This window comes from Microtus ochrogaster, chromosome 16 (genome assembly GCF_000317375.1).
Source record: "Microtus ochrogaster isolate Prairie Vole_2 chromosome 16, MicOch1.0, whole genome shotgun sequence".
Taxonomy (NCBI): domain Eukaryota; kingdom Metazoa; phylum Chordata; class Mammalia; order Rodentia; family Cricetidae; genus Microtus; species Microtus ochrogaster.
Window position 1 is genome coordinate 5739770 of NC_022018.1, and position 19303 is coordinate 5759072.

Consider the following 19303-nt stretch of genomic DNA (forward strand, 5'->3'; position numbering starts at 1 on the left):
AAAAAGAATTGTAAAAAAAAATAATAAATTACAAGCCAGCATTGATTACATTGTAAAAAAAAAAATAAAAAAAAACAAACAAACACACATACAAAAAACCACAAATCCCAAGAAACAAAGAAAAAAGAAAAAACTTTTAACTTAAGTGTGAATGCTATCTAGTAACATTAATATTTACTTATTAATATATCATTACTGAAAGTTATTAGTCAAATGAGATAACATAAGTGTGAATGATATCCAATAACATTAATATTTTATATATTAATATGCAATCACTGCAAGTTATAGATCAAATGAGCTAGTGACTCATCAAGCAAGAAGGATGCTCAGGCATTCTAAGGTGAAGTGGGTTTGAAGGTTGGGTGGTGGCAAAGGGCAGGACAGAGGAGAAGACAAGCTTGACACAGAGAACAGAGAAGGCAGGAGGCTAGCAGCACAGCGAAGAAATCAAAAGGTGTGAACCGTCATCATTTTTACAACTTCAGGGGCTATGCTGATGCTAAAAATAATACCAATATGTTGGTAAAATAACGTAAAACTATATTTTTAATTTACTGATAACCATAGGCTTCTTGACTTTGAAAAAGCCACCAGCATAACACTGTTTAAATTCTCCCACTAGGTGTCTTCTGTGCCAGTTCTCTGTGCTAGTTCTAGTTGTGTGACAAGATGCTGGGGTCTTACTGTCTGAACTCCTCTCTTCAGTGGTGGGCCTTACACAGGTCTTATATTACTCTTTGCATTAATTACAAAAGCTAAATCTAGCCACCTGGCTTTTGTTTTGCTGCCTACCTGGACCTTTTCTAAACAAGCAGTAAATTCTATTTGGTCTATTATCATAAACAGAATGTGAGAGATTAGTGACTGGCAGAACAACAGGGTCGGCTTACAGCCTTTCAGGCAAGAGAATATTACTTCAGGAGCAAGAAATCTGAAGCTCCCTGACCTCAACTTAGAAGCCTGCAGTTAATAATCACATTAAAGGTGGTTTTACATGCCAGACAGTTTTTGTTTCCTTTGTTGTTTTTACAATTTGAGCGTCCTTTGTGGTTACTAAGATTATATGCCAAAAGCACGTAATTAACATTTAAAATATTTAAGCCCCAATAAATTGGCCTTACAGTTTACCCGAGTTAAAAAATATGTAAAAATTTTTTAAACTAAAATACTGCTTGTACTTATCCACAGCATAATTTAATACTTTAATTATGACAAGTAATATACTGATTCTTTTTTAAACTGAGGAATAAAAATAGGACGTTTACTAGAATCTAACAATCTAAATCAAGAGCCATATAGACCCCAGCACAGCGACACTCTCACCTTTCCCTGTAAAAGGTCAATTGTTACTGGAAGGAAAGCAGCAAGCCTGAAGCTACACTTAGAAGGGAGCCAGGTCAAACAGCAGGTGCGCAGACCTGGGGCTGGCGGCCAGATTAGGTCAGTGGATAGGGTAAGAGGAAACGGTTTCTCTTCCACAATCAAATACACAACAAATCTAATGAACATTGCAAGCCAAAAAGAAGTATAAGTGACCTTTTTAAAGTGTGATTAACTTTCACTTAACAGTCTACTAAAGGAATTGTACCAGCTGAAACCACTTCAGCTACTTTAGTCTGGCTCACAAGTCATTCTTGGGCATCACTGAAACAAGTTTGCTGGGGATCTAGAGAGACAGTGCAGCAGTTAAGAACACTGCTGCTCTTCAGAGGACTTGGGTTTAATTTCCACCACCGATATGGCAACTCACATCTTTTTCCATCTCCAGTCCCAAGGGATCTGTTGTCCTCTTCTAGATTCCTTGGGCACCAGGCATCCATGAATCTGGTGCACAGACATATATGGGCAAAATACCCATACAGATAAAATAATAAGTAAACTAAAAAAACCAATACTACAACATGACCAACACAAATTATTTGTGTATGAAATTGTCAAAGAATAAACACAAATTATTTTTAAAAAAAGTTAGCTGTCTTCATGTTGCAGAATTGCTCACATTGCCACTCTGCTGTGCCAAAAAGTTTACCTTGAATCAGAGGGTAGAGCTAGCTTCTAGCTGACCAAATCATCTTTGGCTGCCTTGTACACACCCCTATTCCATACTTGTGTTAATGCAGATATGTATGTTACCTTTAAAATTTGGTTATTTTTTTCAGAACAAAAGAATAGGATGTTAATAAAGACAAAACAAATAGAGTAAGTAATCTAGCCGCTTAGATCTGTTGCAGTTTCCCCAAGACTCTACATCTAGAATTTCAAAGCTGCTAAGATGGCCCAGCCTCACTGCTCCAGCCAGGTCTTCAGATGACCGCTATACTTTCCGATCACACAGAGACTGACAACAAACGATGCAGTCAGCTCTCCCAGGACTTGTTTTCCCCAGTTTTCTCAGGGTACCCTAAAAATGTCATTGCCTTCAGACAATAGGAAGCAGCTTAGAAAATATGACACCCACATTCCTAAGAGATGGGGTTGGTGGTTTTTGTCATCATTTAGGGTGGTTGGTTGCAAATTGTTGCTGGTCATGATGAGGGAGGAAACTAAGCAAGGGAGTTGGGATTCAAGGATCTCTTTCTGAAAGGGAAAAGGGGTATAGGGAAAGGATAGAATAAAGGATACACAAAAGGTGACTGCCAAACTTTGCTAAGATAAGATAGGACAGTCCTTCAAAATTCCCGCTTCACAGAAATCAGTCAGATATTCTAGGCCTGTAGGCCAAAGATGGATGCCCCAACATTGTAGAGGAACCTCAGTCCAGGCAGCCAGCTATCGCTACCATTCTATAGTTTTGAATGTTGTTTGCCCTGTACGTCCAGTTTACTCACATAAGAGATGTACAGTTTATAAGGTTGAGAAATGTAAAAGTGTAAGTTGTTTATCTAAAAAGATATTTTTAGGATGAAAATACAAGTTATAACAAAAAGTATTTTCGGTATAAAAGTTTGGACTCACTAAGATAGGATAGATAATACAGTACTTTTTCCAAAGCTGACAAATACAAATGAACTGAAAATTGTAAATGTAATTCTTACCTGATTATTGTTCTTATTGTATAGTTTTTCCTGTGTTACAGTTACACCCTTTCCTTTTTATTTAGACAAAAAGAAGAAAATGTTGTGGAATATTTGTTTACACTCTGTAGAAGAGGTGTTGTTATGATTGACTTAATAAAGAGCTTCAGTGGCTATGCAGAAGAGATAGGTAGGATTTCTAGGGAGAGAGAGAAAGAAAAGAAATCTAGGTGCGTGGATTATGTGAGGGATGCCTGGAGACTCTGAAGAAGTCACATACACAGTACAGAGCAAAGGTAACCAAGTCACGTGACAGAACATAGATTAACAAAAACAAGTTAATTTGAGTTAATCAAGCTGGCTGGGGACAAGCATATGCTAAAGAGCAGACTTTAATAATTCATAATTAATTTTTATACCTACATTTTTTAAAAAAAGAGGATGTTCCTGTCTCTCTCTGCTTACTGAAATGCACAGTGAAGCTGTGTAGTAAATTAAATAGTGACACAGGAGAAAAGTTACAATGGCATGTGGGAGGCCATGGAAGTTTAGTTCTATTAACTATTTAAGGTACTTTTGATTTTGTGAAAACAGAATACATCATGCAGCATGTACAAACACATACTCAAAAAGTCACAGTTAACTACTTCATACTAAAAAGTATTGCAGACATAAAATCAGCCTCTCCAAGAAATCAGTAAAACATACAATATAAATTTGCAAAAGTTAAAAAAAAATGCTACTCCTATAAACTAAGAATAGAATTAATTCTGCGAGGCTCTGCTGGTGACACACTGGAAAACTCCAGCATTTTTCAGTCTTCATTCTTTACTACATTTATTTGTTTGCTTGCTTGTTTTTGTTTTTTGAGACAGGGTTTCTCTGTGTTAACAGTTCTGGCTGTCCTGGAACTCACAGGGATCCACCTGCCCCTGTCTCAAGAGGACTGGATTAAAGGCCTGTGCTGTCATTCTTTGCCTCTTAAGAAGATACTAATTAGCATACTGTTTTCCTTTATACAATCAAATTATAGTTTGGGGCTCTTTAAAATAGTATTTTTAGAATGTTTAAAAATAAAAAATATAATGTTTAAAATATCAGTAACCTTGGAATGTTTTTAATGTGGTTAGATATAACACTCCTTACAAAATACCTTAAAACGAGAAGATGAAATCTATATTCCAGCAGAGCTCTTAGAAGAAAAGGAATTCCTATGGTTCTCCAAGAGCTAATCATAGAAATGATATGTTACTAGATAGTAGCTTTTGTCCCTTGATCACACTTAAAAATATATATGTAATGTAAACTCAGTGCAAATGCTAACCAAAAGGAAAAGAGGAATACAAAAAAAATTGACAGTACTTTTTAAATATATATGTTTGTTATGTTTGTTTCTAAATAAAAAAATAAAAAGTTTACTCTAGATAATAAGTTATAGCAATTATAACAAATCTCATTGTTTTGGTAGTTGTGTTTTACTACTGTGCTCATTAAAATGTGTGCTCATTGTAAAGAAGACCTAAAGGCATGCTAAGATAATTAAAGAGGAAATTTAAATCTTTGCTTTTAGCAACTCTAGAAGAACTTTTAATCTTATAGGATGTATTTAAAAGAAATTTAGTAAAGGGTATTACCATGCTTTACACAAATATCAGTTTGATAACTGAGACAGGAGAGTTCCTTTCTCACTTCTAATTAGATGTTTGAAGACCTGGCACATGTTAGGTGCCCTATTGTGGATTCCCGAATGAAAACATCTAACTTGCTATGTCAAAAGGTCCCCGGTCAGTACTTTGTCTTCTAGGTGTTGGGTATGGTCATTCACACATATACGCCAAAATGAATGGTCAGAAACATTCCATCTGCATGAAGACTAATGCTTAGTTCATTAACCCAAACCACCTGTCTAAATACACGAACAATCTGTATATCAGTGTTAAGATTGAAATATCACCTCTCTAATTCTGATCAGTTTGAAAACTGTTTTTGCCATGATTAAAGGGTCAATATAAACACAGAACTTAACGCTGTTTCCTATGATTAGGTTTCAGTAGTTTAAGTTTCTGAATACTACAATTCTTCACACAGCTGTTATGCTGCGGAGCAGGGGATGGACGCACATCTGCTTCTTGCTTATTTCATTAATGGTTCACTCCCAGGTCCTTTCTCCACAGATAACCCAGGACCCATCTAAGTCTGTCTTCTGCATAGTTGGGTTGTTCTGGTTTGTCACTCCCCATACAATGCAAATCTCAGTGAACTCACATCTGTCACAGATCGACCCAATTCATGGGCAATCTTTTCCCATCGACCTGGGGTCCCTCCTGGGAACTTAACCATACTTCTTGTCAGCTGGTTTAGGTCCTCTTCTGTCCATTCAGGTGCCTGTAAGACATTAAAGGAAAAAAATAATTGGAAAAATGCTTACTAAAACATTAACAAGCCTGTGAAACAATTATTGGCAGAACCCTTTCTACAATGACCAATAGTACTAAACATGTATTTAAGTTTAGTCAAAGTCTGAGGCAGCATCTTTATTGGCAAAATGGAGTCCCAGCAGTCTTTGCAAGATTTTTATATGCATATAAGAAAATGGAAGTACTACATAATGCAAAACCAAGTTTTAGAGATACTTTAAAAAAGACCAATTTTACATTAAAGTAAAAAACCATTATCAAAGCCTTTAAGAAACTCTTGCCACAAAAATGGAGTACTGCTCATACAACTCACATAATATGGCTAGCAAAATTTTGAAGTAAAAAATACTATAAAAGAAAACAAAACAGCTCTTAGATATATACATGAAAATCTGAATAGACTGAGCATTGAGAATCAGAACCGTGCAAGGATATATTTCTCGCTCATTCTATGTAACAATAGCAGCATTCAATTTTAGAACTGTTGAATTTGCCAAATGCTAGCATTCTGTAAAACTTGAGAACAAGTAAAACCTTACACCAAGAAACTCTTACACCAAGATGTGAACCGTCCAGTCCATGTAAAGTTTTTAATAGTTGGAACAGTGAAAGATTACAAAGATTATGAAACTGTACAAAAATTCTAGCAGCAACATATTCCTGAGTTTCACTACTAATGACAACCAATGGTCAAAACCTAAAATTGAGTAAAGAAACATAAATCACTGTTGGATAAGAAAAAAACCCATCAATATGACAACTATATTCTAGGCAGTAGCCATTCTAGCATTAAACAATGGGAGATGAAGGAAGCCTACCTCATTTTCCTTTAATTAAAAAGAAAGAGAAGTGGGGCGGGGGTAGTGGGAGAAAAATCTTAGAAACAAATACCTTTCCTAACCACCATTTCCGATAATGAACAGGCATACATCAGGCGGTTTGCATTACAGAACATCAGCACAGAACAACAGTTAGAGGTGAGTGACCCCAGGGACTATCTCCACAGCTCCAGCAAAGCCGCTCCCTGACACTAATCCTCCCTGTCATTCTCCCACTGTGCTCTAACCACACTGACATCCGCCTGCCTCACTGCAAGCCTAACGGGGCCCTTCCTGACTTTTTACTGTCTTCCCCAATCAATGGTTCAAGCATGCTCTTTTCACCATGTCCAAATGGCAGCTTCACTCATAATCAAAGTGCACTGCCCCTGTTAAAGGGCTTTCCGAAAGCCTTTCCTATTTGCATTCATTTGCAAAGCAAACTACTTTTATTCACTTTGTTCTGCTATCAAGAATGTTCCCTGAAGCAGATAAATTGGCATAAATACAACCTGCCACTTAAGAGTCAGTAAATAATAGCCAATAGTGGGGAGGATTTTATCAATCATTCTATTTTGTATCCACTAAGGGCTGAGAGCCTCGAACATATTCATCAATGCAGCCCCTACAATACATGCATAAACTCACTAAGATAAAAAGGTAGTCTACACTGGGTCTGGCTAGAATTTCTTTGATATTTAATGAAGATCAGAAATTTAACTCCCTGTATCACTTAAGCTAAAAATTACATGGCAGGGTTTTCCTTTCTTTTTGCCTTATTTAAGGAAAAATGAGTTATTTAGGTATCATTTAGAGGAACAAATTAGATTTTCAAAGAAAATACTATGCTCATCATTAAAATCCAAAGCTTTAATAAGTATACAAAATGCAAAAGCTTGAGGAGAATTTAAGTATAAGCTGGAAGTGCAAAATCAAGTCATGAAGAACATTAAGATCCTCACTGAAACAGACTCAGACCAGAATCAAACTAGTGAAGTGTTCTTCAGAGCACAGCAAATCACCTGATGTCTACATTAGTTTTAACAGAAATCTGTGCAAAACTTCTATTTTTAATGGACTGGTTTTCTGAAAACTTACCTATATCAATGGTTGACATTAAAAACCAATCAGACTTTCATTTCTTGTTAATAAGTCTAGCACTACTGTTTCCCTGGGAAGGCAACAGTTTATTTAAATCAAATACCTGTACTGAGAATCTGAAAAAAAAATCACTGACTGCCTCAGCAAACTTCCTTTTAGTTTTAGTTATTTCATGGCCATGATTTTTACGATTATTGTTAAAAGATGGGTAATAATAATAACTCGTGGGCTGAAATCTGAGTGTGGCCTCTGAGCTGCTCATTATCCCCTCTCCCACAGCTGCAAGGCACTTTGGCGAATGTGTAATTCCTCAGCAATAGTTAGTGGTGTCTTTAGAAGGGACAGAGCCCACTGTGATCCAGCTACTGCAGCAGTCATGAGGGTGGCCGTGGTGTGAATGTATTCTCCCTGTTCTAATACAGAGCCAACTGTAGCTGTGAAAGTCAAATGAATGCATAAGCATACTGCTTTGCCACTTAAAACCATGTGTGTCCAATATTACTGAAACACCGGGCCAAAAATTCATGGCTGCAGTAAAGTAATGGAAGATACCACATGGTGAGGGGACAGCTGTTGTGACTACACAAGCATTCCAATTTTGCATCAGAAAAGCCCCACTCTAGGAATAAATTTCCATACTGAATACAAAATAAAAAGTAAGTTTTCAAATTATTCAATATTTTATGTAATGACCCCCAAATATATATGCATAAGAATGAATAGGGAAATTTAAATTGTATTATCAAAATAATACTCCTTTGGGATGGATTTCTGTTATAAAACCTGCTATGTTCAAAGACTTGGTGCCTCTGAAAATCTTTAATATTCCTGGTTACAGGACTCTGAGGTGGCAAGGGAAAGCTTGTTGTTATTTTATGGAACCTACATGCAGTTTCCCCTTCCAGTTTTAGATCATAAAACACGAAATGTAAAGTATTATGCAATTTATTTGGCTAAAAAATTACGACTACATTGAAAGAAAAATATGCATTACTTGCTGCGTTCCACATCTGAAGAGGAAAAGGTCCTTTCCTACTTCATAGTTAAATGTTTGTATTGAACCACTTTTAGTTTAATTCAACAAATCTTACTTAAGAAAATATTTTAATATTCTGTCTCTTGATTAAAATATCAGTTACAGGGCTATAGTGTAGATAGTATTCCTCTAACTCTATATTTTGTACAGTTTTAGTATGCATTTGGTTTTCAGTTATATAATTTATTTTCCAATTTTAAAGTGACTTTAACAATCTTCTGTGTAAACCAATGGTATGTTAAGAGCAACAAAATTAAAGCTAAAACATCTCAGATTTACTTTCACTCTTAGGAAGATAAATTCTTGAGGCCCTTCTTCCTGGCTTGTGGGTGGCTACCTCTGACCATCTGCAAGGGCTCATAATGAAGCTGCTTATGGAGCCCATTGCAACCTCTGTTTCCATGAGTTGGACAAAGCAATATACCCTCCACTACTGCGATAAATCCATCAACAAGACTAATTTCTGTGTGGCTATTGCCAAAAATTGACATAGTTACCTTGTAATGAAGGAGAATATTCTGCCTGGGACATTTCCCTGCTCACTTTTGGCAGATTTGATTTATTGTGGAGTTTAGATTTTCTCTTAGAGCTATGATGGTGTCCTGTGACTATAGTTGTCATTCTCATCAGGTCAACTAAGCTGCACCACACTCCTGTAGCTCTTGAAAGTAATCTTGTCATGGTTTTAGCCTCTCAGATGGTTTGCAGTCAGCCAACAGTACACCTTTCAATGGTAAAACCACTGAACAATGAGCCAGGAGTCAAAAATATTGGATGCAATCTCCATGTTCCCTACTGTCTACTGACATCTGGGATTGCTGAACACTGAAGAGGCTTCCTCAAACATCAACTCCAAAAGTTAAATCTAAGCAATTGGAATTCTGTGTGTTTGAGGCCAACCTAATTTACATAGTAAGTTCCAGGACAACCAGAGCCATATAACAGCAAAAGTAAAACAACGCTCTGTTGCATGAGGAGGGTGGGTCCTTTCTCCCAGCTGCCTGGCTAGCTTACACATAATAATAATCACACATAAACTGCATTCATTTAAACACTGCCTGGCCCATTAGCTCTAACTTCTTTTTTTTTTTTTTTTTTTGCTTTTTCGAGACAGGGTTTCTCTGTGGCTTTGGAGCCTGTCCTGGAACTAGCTCTGTAGACCAGGCTGGTCTCGAACTCACAGAGATCCACCTGCCTCTGCCTCCCGAGTGCTGGGATTAAAGGCGTGCACCACCATCGCCCGGCTAGCTCTAACTTCTTATTGGCTAATTCTTACATCTTAATTTAATCCATTTCTGTTAATCTGTATATTACCACGAGGTTGTGGCTTACTGGGAAAGATTCCGCATGTATGACCTGGCAGCTCCATGGTGGCTCTCTGACTCTGCTTTCTTCCTCCCAGAATTCAGTTCTGTCTTCTCTGCCTACCTAAATTCTGCCCTATCAGGCCAAGCAGTTTCTTTATTGATTAACCCACGAAAGTAATACATAAACAAGAAGGACCTCCTACACCAACACTCCCCCAAAACAAACAAAAATTCTGAATCCCTCTCTCATGTTTTCCTCATCTTTACCCAAGAAAGAAATCTTTTCCTTTTAGTTACTTTCTACATAACCAAGGGAAGATGGTAATAGATACTTACTTAGAAAATTAGGATTCATCCTTAATTGCCATGACCTTCATCTTTTCCTGATGGCAACCACAGACCAGTCTGGTTAATATACTTTTTGGGTGAGATCATACCAAAGGGTGTAAGAGAGAATCAATGTAGTCCTGCTTCAATCACTTCAAATTTCTTGCAGGAGTCACAAAGTCCTAGATAATGGCCATATGGATGAATATACTTCTTGCCAATACAGCTGTAAGTGGGGTCTGTAATTTGTATAAAACATTGTGTCTGTGCTTACTTGCTGGGGCAAGGTCATCTGATATAGCCATGATGAATGAAACCAGGCCAGTTGGAGAAGTCACAAAACTTAAGCTATGGTAATTTTATTGAGAGCAATCAGACTTTTTGTACCTTTATCAACAACAGAATATAATGGCAATTGTCAGGATCAATACAGTTGTAGTTGCCAGGACACAATGAAGTTTGAAAGCTATACAGGGTACATAAGATTAATGTCCAAGACCAATTGTCCTGTCAAACTTCATGTTTCCTTGACCACCAAGGGAACATATAGAGGAACACTAAGAGGCCCGAGACTTCACTGTCTGAGGGAGTGCCTCAATCTCTCAGGAACCGGAGGGTACAGTGCCCCAGAAGCCATGGGCTCTAACCTGAGAAACCTATGAGAAATGCCACTCAAGGAAGCTAGGCCAGGCCAACTCCATGGTTTCCTGCAGAACAGCCTATCTTCTTGTACCTCTTGAAGAAAAGGAGGAGGCTAGATACAAATTCAGGGATGGCTAAAAGGAAGTATAAGTTTATAATTGTGGGAATGAGAGATACTAATTTTCTTTATTAGAAAACAACAGGGGCTGGAGAGATGGCTCAGAGGTTAAGAGCACTGCCTGCTGTTCCAGAGGTCCTGAGTTCAATTCCCAGCAACCACATGGTGGCTCACAACCATACTCTAATGAGATCTGGTGCCCTCTTCTGGCCTGCAAGTATACATGCAAGCAGAACACTGTATATGTAATAAATAAATATATTAAAAAAAAAAAGAAAACAACAGTTTCAGTTAATGTTGGAGATCCTTTTTTCTATGTGTTGCTTTCATTGGTTAATGAATAAAGAACTACTTTGAGCCTATGGCAGGGAAGGACAGAACTAGGCAGGGAAAGCTAGGCTGTATGCTGTTAGGAAGAAGGGCAGAGTCAGAGAGAAGCCATGGAGCCACTGGAGATAGATGCTGGGAACTTTAGGTGGTAAGCCACTGCCACGTGGCAATACACAGATGAATAGATATGGGTTAAATTAATATGTAAGAGTTAGCCAATAAGAAGCTAGAGCTAATGGGCCAAGCAGTGATTGGACTCCACAAAGCTCCCCTTTGACCTCCACACATACATGCCCCAAATCCACACACGAAATTAAACCAAAACTTTAATTAGATTTATATATTTTATGTGAGAATATTTAGTCTGCACAGATCTATATACACCATGTGCATGATATATGCCCATGAAGTTCAGAAGGGGGCACTGGATACCCTGGAAATGGAGTTACAGATGGTTGCAAACCACCATGTGGGTGTTGGGAATCGAACCCAGGTCCTCTGTAAGAATAAATGCTTTTAACCACTGAGCCGTCTCTCCAGCCCCTCCCTCCCAAAAAAAATTCTTACTACTAAAAAACTTTCAAAAGGGGCAAAGGTATATTTCCCTGCCATGCCTAGAGGACACTATCTAGCAAGATGCATCCTGGGCAATTCCAATCCTTCTGGCCCCTCTTCTGCAATTTTCCCTGAGCCTTGGTTATAGGGTTGCACTGCAGATGTATCAGTTGGGATTGGGCACCATACAGTCCCTTCTTTGCATTTTGACCAGTTGTTGGTCTCTCTAATAGTCTCTACCAATTGATGAGGGGTGAGATCTCTATTTGTTGTTATAATGATAAATATTAAGAATACAACGAGCTGATGGTGGGGTGTGTGCCTTTAATCTCAGTACTTAGGAGGCAGAGGCAGGTGGATCTCTGTGAGTCTGGTCTACAGAGCTAGATCCAGGACAGTTACACAGAAAAATCCTGTTAAACAAACAAACAAACAAAAAACAAAACACTCAAACCAAACCAAACCAAAAGAAACAAATACAACACTATTATTGCCCAAATAAGACCTGAACGATGACACTACTAGCTGACATGCTAACATGGGCAGGGGAAACGCCATACTTAGATGAGAAGCTGTGCATTTCTGAGAGATGTAAATCAACCTCCTCCAGGAATGGGTTAGTACACAGGATGTTCAATATCTGGTTGTTAGCCAAGAATGTATACATGTATAATGTATAAGCAACAGTAAGTAGACTCAGATTATATATACACATGTAGCGTGCACACACACACACATATGTAAAAATATTAAAAGACATAAATTGGGGAGAAGGTAGGGTGGTAGAGATGTAGATACAATGTTTATGTATGAAGTTTTAAAAAAATGGGCAAAGAATCTTAACAAAAATTTCTCCAAAGATGGTATATAAATAGCCAACAGCTGGGCGGTGGTTGTGTACACCTTTAATCCCAGCATTTGGGAGGCAAGAGGCAGACAGACCTCTGTGAGTTGGAGGCCAGACTAGTCTACAAAGCGAGTTCTAGAATGACCAGGACTGTTAAACAGAGAAACCCTGTCTTGAAAACAAAACAAAACAAAACAACAAAAAGCCGTAACTACAGAAAAATGTTTAACACTACTAAGAGATAAAAAAGCAAGAATATGCACATTATAATCACAGTAAACTTTAACTTGAGGTCTAGTGAGGCAGAGAGATAGGCTCTGATGGGGTGGATGAGAAGCCACACAGCTCTGCAGGCCTATTAGCTGATAGTCACTATGCAGAGTTCTATGCGTTTCCTATGCATCCTGCTATTCAGTCCTCAAGAGAACTTTGGAAATGTGATTATCCACTGTGAAGAGGCACTGTGGTCATAGAACTTGCTCAAGATCTACAAATTTGATCACAAATTTTCCCACTACTAAAAATCCACCAATATTTCCCATTTCCTAAGGGAAAAAAAAAAACCTAAGTTCCTCCATGGGGCATTTAAAGACTACGTTTCTGGATCTGGCCTACCTCTCTAGCTTTATCTCACCTTGACCTCTGCCTCAGATACCGTCAGCTAGCTAAAACTACTCGTGCTAATACTTAAGCCATCTCACAGTTCTGATCCTTTGGGATAGCTTCTTTCTATCTAGAATGCACAGTTCTAAGTTACCTACCCAGGTACTGCCTCCCCTCCAGAACTGCTTTCTCTGAGAAGCCTTCCTAACTCCCCAGGCCACCTAAATTAATCCTGCTATGATGGAGGAAGGTCACTGGCTAATAAAGAAACTGCCTTGGCCCATTTTATTGGTTAGAACATAGGTGGGTGGAGTAAACAGAACAGAATGCTGGGAGGAAGAGGAAGTGAGCTCAGACTAGACAGCTCTGCCCTCTGGGGCAGAGGCCATGCTCCCCTCTCCTGGGGGGAAACACGCAATGAAGCAAGCCGCCAGGTCAGACATGCTGAATCTTTCCCGGTAAGACGGGTGCTACACAGTTTATTAGAAATGGGTTGATCGGGATATCAGAATTAGCCAGTAAGGGCTAGAGCTAATGGGCCAAGCAGTGTTTAAATGAATACAATTGTGTGCTGTTATTTTGGGGCATAAGCTAGTGAGGCGGCTGGGGTGCTGGGGACGCAGCCCCGCCGTTCCTATTACTACACTGCTAAGTTAACTCCATAACATTTTAAGGTTTTATTGATATTACTGCAGTATATTTTGACAGCCCCTTCATAAACTATTTCTGAGTATAGACTGCAACCACCTTGGATTCTTATACACACATCCTCAATGGCAACACATTGTAAAGGTAGAACTTTGGGGGATAGAAAAGAATTCATACAAAAATAGACTGTTACTAGGTAGGAAAAAGTTGGAGACACACTAAATGTGGGCAACTCTTCTTAAGTGGGAATGGTGGGAATGACAACAACTACACCCACACCCAATATCAGTGATGGGGAGTTCAGAGCTCTTGGCTGTGCAGTCAGAGGTCTACCAGAGAATATTTTCATGTCTCAGAGGACATTTTAATTTATAGATTTATAGCTCTTAAAATTAAATGTGATCTCAAGAGAACAATTATTCTATCTTCAGGCAGAAAATTTTCTGTATTATCCTACTGGGAAAAAAACTGAAACCAAAAGAAATTGAAGAGATTAAAAAAATCAGGACAAATGATTGATAAATGCTATAGGGAAAATTAAAAATCTGTTGTTTTTTTTCTCTTCTATTTTACAGGGGTGCATCTCAGTATTTTTCAAAGGTTTTCAATATTCAATAGAATGGCACTTGATTCTTAGGGCACTAGAATCTATTTAAAGCATGAAAGTTAACATTTTTAGTAATTATATTTGCTTAAAATAGACTCATTTCAATTAGAAATATTCTAGTTCTATGCCCTATTTTCCAGCAGGAAGAAATAGAAAGCTACAAAAGTTAAGAAAACCTTAAGGTCACAGGGGACCTTAGGCTCCCCAATTTTGGCTCAATAATTCATTGGCAGTTCCTGAGGTTACAGACCTAAATGTTGTGAATGTTGAAAAGAAAATCTGTGCCAAGACAAACTGTTGAAAGTGGCAATCTTTTGAATGTTTATATAAAATTAAGGTAGTGTTAGAATTTACATGATATTATTGTAAGGATAAGGTTTGCTTTTTTGTTTGTTTGTTTGTTTGCTTTTTTGAGACAGAGTTTCTCTGTGTAGTCCTGGCTGTTCTGGAACTTACTTTGTGGACAAAGCTGACCTGGCCTCAAACTCTGAGATCCATCTGCCTCTTCCTCCGGAGTGCTGGAATTAAAAGCATGTGTCACCACTGCCTGGCTAAAGTTTGCAAATTCTATACATCAAGATGAAGGATTTTTACCCTAGAAAATAATTTCCAGTTTTATTGCAGATAAAGCTCAGAGCTGCTTTGTGGTAGCATGTGGAAACAGCTAACGCTGCTGCTGCTACTGAATAGAAACTACTATTCCCGTGGAGAAGTAGTGAGTTCAATCTGCCATGGTACACACAAGAGTGTTTAGTAGCGACATTCATCCTCTCAACTTTGTTTCTTCCAAATTAGTCACTGAGCAATTCAACATTACTATAAGCCTGCTGTGTTTTGGGGACAATCAGAAGAAGGATTTTGGTTTGCTTTTATCTGTTGATATGCTTGTTATACTAAATTAAAACTCTCAAGTAGGGGGCTGGAGAGATGGCTCAGTGGTTAAGAGTATTGCCTGCTCTTCCAAAGGTCCTGAGTTCAATTCCCAGCAACCACATGGTGGCTCACAACCATCTGTAATGAGGTCGGGTGCCCTCTTCTGGCCTGCAGACATACAGACAGACTATTGTATGCCATAATAAATAAATAAATGAATAAATAAATATTTTTTTTAAAAAAAAACCTCTGAAGTATTAAAACAAGCGAAAAGGCTAGAGATCGTTAATGGTACCGGCTGTCCTTCCATTCAAAACCAACAATTGGGTCTCTGGCGGGGCTACCAACCTCTCACCCAGACCCAGATTTAATTTCCAGAACCCACTTGGCATCTCACAATCATCTGTAACTATAGTCCAGAGGATCCAACATTCTCGTCTGACCTCTGCAGACACTGCATGTATACTGTGCACATACATACAAGCACGCAGATCACCCATGGCCATAAATTAAATAAATTAAAACATAAAAGAATAGTAAAGTAGGGGCTGGAGAGATGGCTCAGTGGTTAAGAGCATTGGTTGTTCTTCCAGAGGACCTGGGTTCAATTCCCAGCACCCACATGGCAGCTCACAACTGTCTGTAACACCAGTTCCAGGGAGCCCAACACCCATGGCAAAACCACCAATGCATATAAAATAAAATAAATTAAAAAAAAGCAAAGTACTTAATTTTTATTGCTTAAACTAAAAAAAACCCACCCTATTGATTGGTGTCATTTAAATGTGAGTAGAGAGCATATATCGTAGGTCAGAAATTTTAATACAGGATGAATATGAAAATTTATCAGCTCTTTCTAGAGATTGGAAAACAGAAATGAATGAGTGAGAAATCACACCATGAAATTAGAGAAAACAACTGAAACTGAAATGTCTAAAAATGGAGTTAGTAAATGGTGGTATACAGCATTGCCAAAAATATGTGTTTTATCTGACCTTGTGGTACTGTTGTTATTCTTGGCATCTGTTGCCCTTGTCCTAGGACCATCTTACAGATGCAGAGGACTGGTCATGAAGTGATTGGAATAAAACAGGTAAATATCCACAGTGTAGGATGTATCACTCCTTTTTTTCAGGGTTGAACAAATAAATATATTATATACAGATACATGCCATAGTCTGTCTATCCATTAATCTACTGATGAACATATAGGGTAGTTCCTCTTTTTTTTTTTCTATTGTCACTGATGTTAGTATTCAGGCATCTGTACTAACCTAACCTTAGGGTCCTGACAGGATATGTCCTCAGCTGCAATCACTAAAGGCACCCCATCTGCATATTCTCTATGTTCCCTTATAAAAAGCAGGCCTTGCCTACCTCCTTTCTCTTTCTTTTTCTCTCTCTTTCTCTCTTATCACTCTTATCCCCAGGGACCAATCTCTTCTCCCCTCTCTGTCCCATTTTCTGCCTCTTCTCTTTATTCTTCCAATAAACCTCCCATGTGAGCCCTGTTCTACGGCATGACTCGTATTCAGGCGATTTTAAATTAACAACGTTGGTACATGAGATTTAGCAGGCCCTCTAGGAGCTGAGGCACATCTGGATCCTAGAACCTGGCCCACATACAAAAGCCTCACTTCTCCAACTAACGAATCACTGGGTCCCCCCATCCAACACTATCATGATTGGTTGGCTGCCCTTCTTCACCTCTGGCCATTTTCCACAAGTGAGGACTTGTCTCTTGAGTATGGTTTCTCACCTTTTGGCTCATCAAGTCCTTATACCAGGCAACCATGGCTCTCTTGGGCTCGTAGCCTTCAGCCCCCATTCTCTGCATCACAGGACAGACTGTGCCTATGTAATCCTATTCCCTCTGATTTTCTGTGATCCTAGGAATTGTAGACTATGGGAACTGTCGTCAGACCTGGTCTCAATACCCCTTGGATATCAATCAAAATGGCTGCTTCCCAGCATTTCCTGAATTTTTTTTTTTTACAAGACCTTCGCAACATTCTGCCAGTTATCCAATACACCTCTTACACTAACTCTGTTGCTTGTGGCATGTTTACTTAGTGGCAGGACCCACTGAAAGTAACTACTTCATGCTGGGACCCTACCCACCTGCTCTATCCTCAACAGATTTGCTCTCTTCCACCTGCAACACATCTGCTTTCTCATTCACTGATGGCTTTGCCTTCCATTCAAAACCAACAATTGGGTTTCTGGCAGGGCTACCCACTTCTGACCATTCCCCTGGATGTGAGGCTTCCTTTCTTGAGCACAATCCTCTCCTCAGCTTCTAGCTTTTTCTGAAGTCCTGGTACCAGGAGACTGTGTCTTTCTTGGGCTCAGAGCACTTGGCCCCTGTTCTTGCATGATGTGTACTAAACAGCTTGTGCTCACTCAATCTGATCCTCCTTGGATCCCTGGGATGCTAGCATATTCAAGCCTTTGATCTTCTTTCTCCCATTCTGCCCATCCTTGGTGTCATACACCTCCTCACTCCCATTGGGATATCTTTTTTTTAAAATGTTTGTTTGTTTGTTTGTTTGTTTATTTATTTATTTATTTATTTATTTATTTATTTATTATGTATACAATATTCTGTCTGTGTGTATTCCTGCAGGCCAGAAGAGGGCACCAGACCCCATTACAGATGGTTGTGAGCCACCATGTGGTTGCTGGGAATTGAACTCAGGACCTTTGGAAGAGCAGGCAATGCTCTTAACCTCTAAGCCATCTCTCCAGCCCCCCATTGGGATATCTTTTGGAGACCCACTGACCACTCCTTTCAAATCAAATCAGATCTGGCCTTAGTACCTTGTAGAAGATAGTTGGGAAACTGAGAAAGAATTCTCCATTTTCTTTCTTTTTCATTGCTCCAAACCTGTCTGCTCTCCCTCTCTAAATGTCCTGTCTAGGTCTGCTGCAACATAGGAGTCAGAGATAGAGACAATCCTCAGGCCTGGGGCCCTGTTCCCTTAAGCTTCAGAAGACACTGATATCAACTGCCTTGTCCCCAATTCCAGAAGAATGTGGCTTTACCCCAGAGTTCACTTCAGTGAACTCTACTGGATTGGGAACCCCATTTGGAAGTGGATGCTTTCCTTCCTGACCTGTCTCCTCCTCCTATCTTTAATAACCACACCCTGCTTCATCAATTTCCCTATGAATGATACACTCAAAAATCTCTAACCATTCCTAATCAGCTATTGTTACAGAACTACCAACTGTTAGCCACAGAGCTGGAGGCACAAGACTACAGAACATGTCCAAGTGGTGAGAACCAACAAACACTAGAGGTATCCACGACCCCCAGATTCAGAAAAGAGCCTCACAGAACAGATCCTAATATAACTCTTTACTATTCCTTTATTTAAAAGGTACTAACACTACAATGACTTCCCTCAGTAATCAACCTGTGTTTCTTGGCTAATTGGATAGAAAGAGGGGGTCCAGGAGATGCTGTGGTGATGAGAAAAGATCAGGTGTTTTAAGGTTTGTTTATTTAAAGAAAGCTTAAGTGGTGACAAGGAAGACTGACTTCAGATGTTTAAAAGAATGAAACATTTTCCACATTTCTCTCTCACTATGCTATGGTTATATTAAGACTCTAGAAGTTCATAGTTTTAACATTAATCAGTGGAATTCTGATAAGCTATTAATCTGGCAAGGTAATATTACTATGTGAGTATACTACCTTTTCTGTAATGTAGATTTTGGTACAGATTACAAACAGTGGGAATGCTAAATATGTCTAAAACTTACCTTTTAATAAACTCTAGGAATTCTTGTGAGCTCCAGAGAGTCAACTTGGATCCACCTTGAACAGCATTTTGCCAAGTCCAAGTGGTACTGGATGGTTTCATAGAGCCTGGACAGTGAAGTGAAACTGCCAGATACCCAGGACAGCTTTCTCAGGGACCCCAAAGATGCTCTACATTCCCCAGGTCAGCAGAAAGCAGTCACGAGAACACGGCGACCTCATTCCCGCCTCATCTGCTACCCCTTTCTAACTCCTCACCTTTTTATAATAAATGAAAGGGAGAATGCTAGT

The 19303-nt window shown here is 38.9% G+C and overlaps 1 protein-coding gene across 2 annotated transcripts in view; it reads right to left on the reverse strand.

The window, feature by feature from the left end:
- Positions 1 to 19303, reverse strand: part of Dnajc1 (DnaJ heat shock protein family (Hsp40) member C1) — a 180027-nt gene that overhangs the window by 13107 nt on the left and 147617 nt on the right. For both annotated transcript variants that reach the window (XM_005354661.3, XM_026782827.1), the window contains one exon: positions 5283 to 5402. In XM_005354661.3, coding sequence (XP_005354718.1) covers positions 5283 to 5402 — 120 coding nt within the window. The remainder of the gene's footprint in view (positions 1 to 5282; positions 5403 to 19303) is intronic.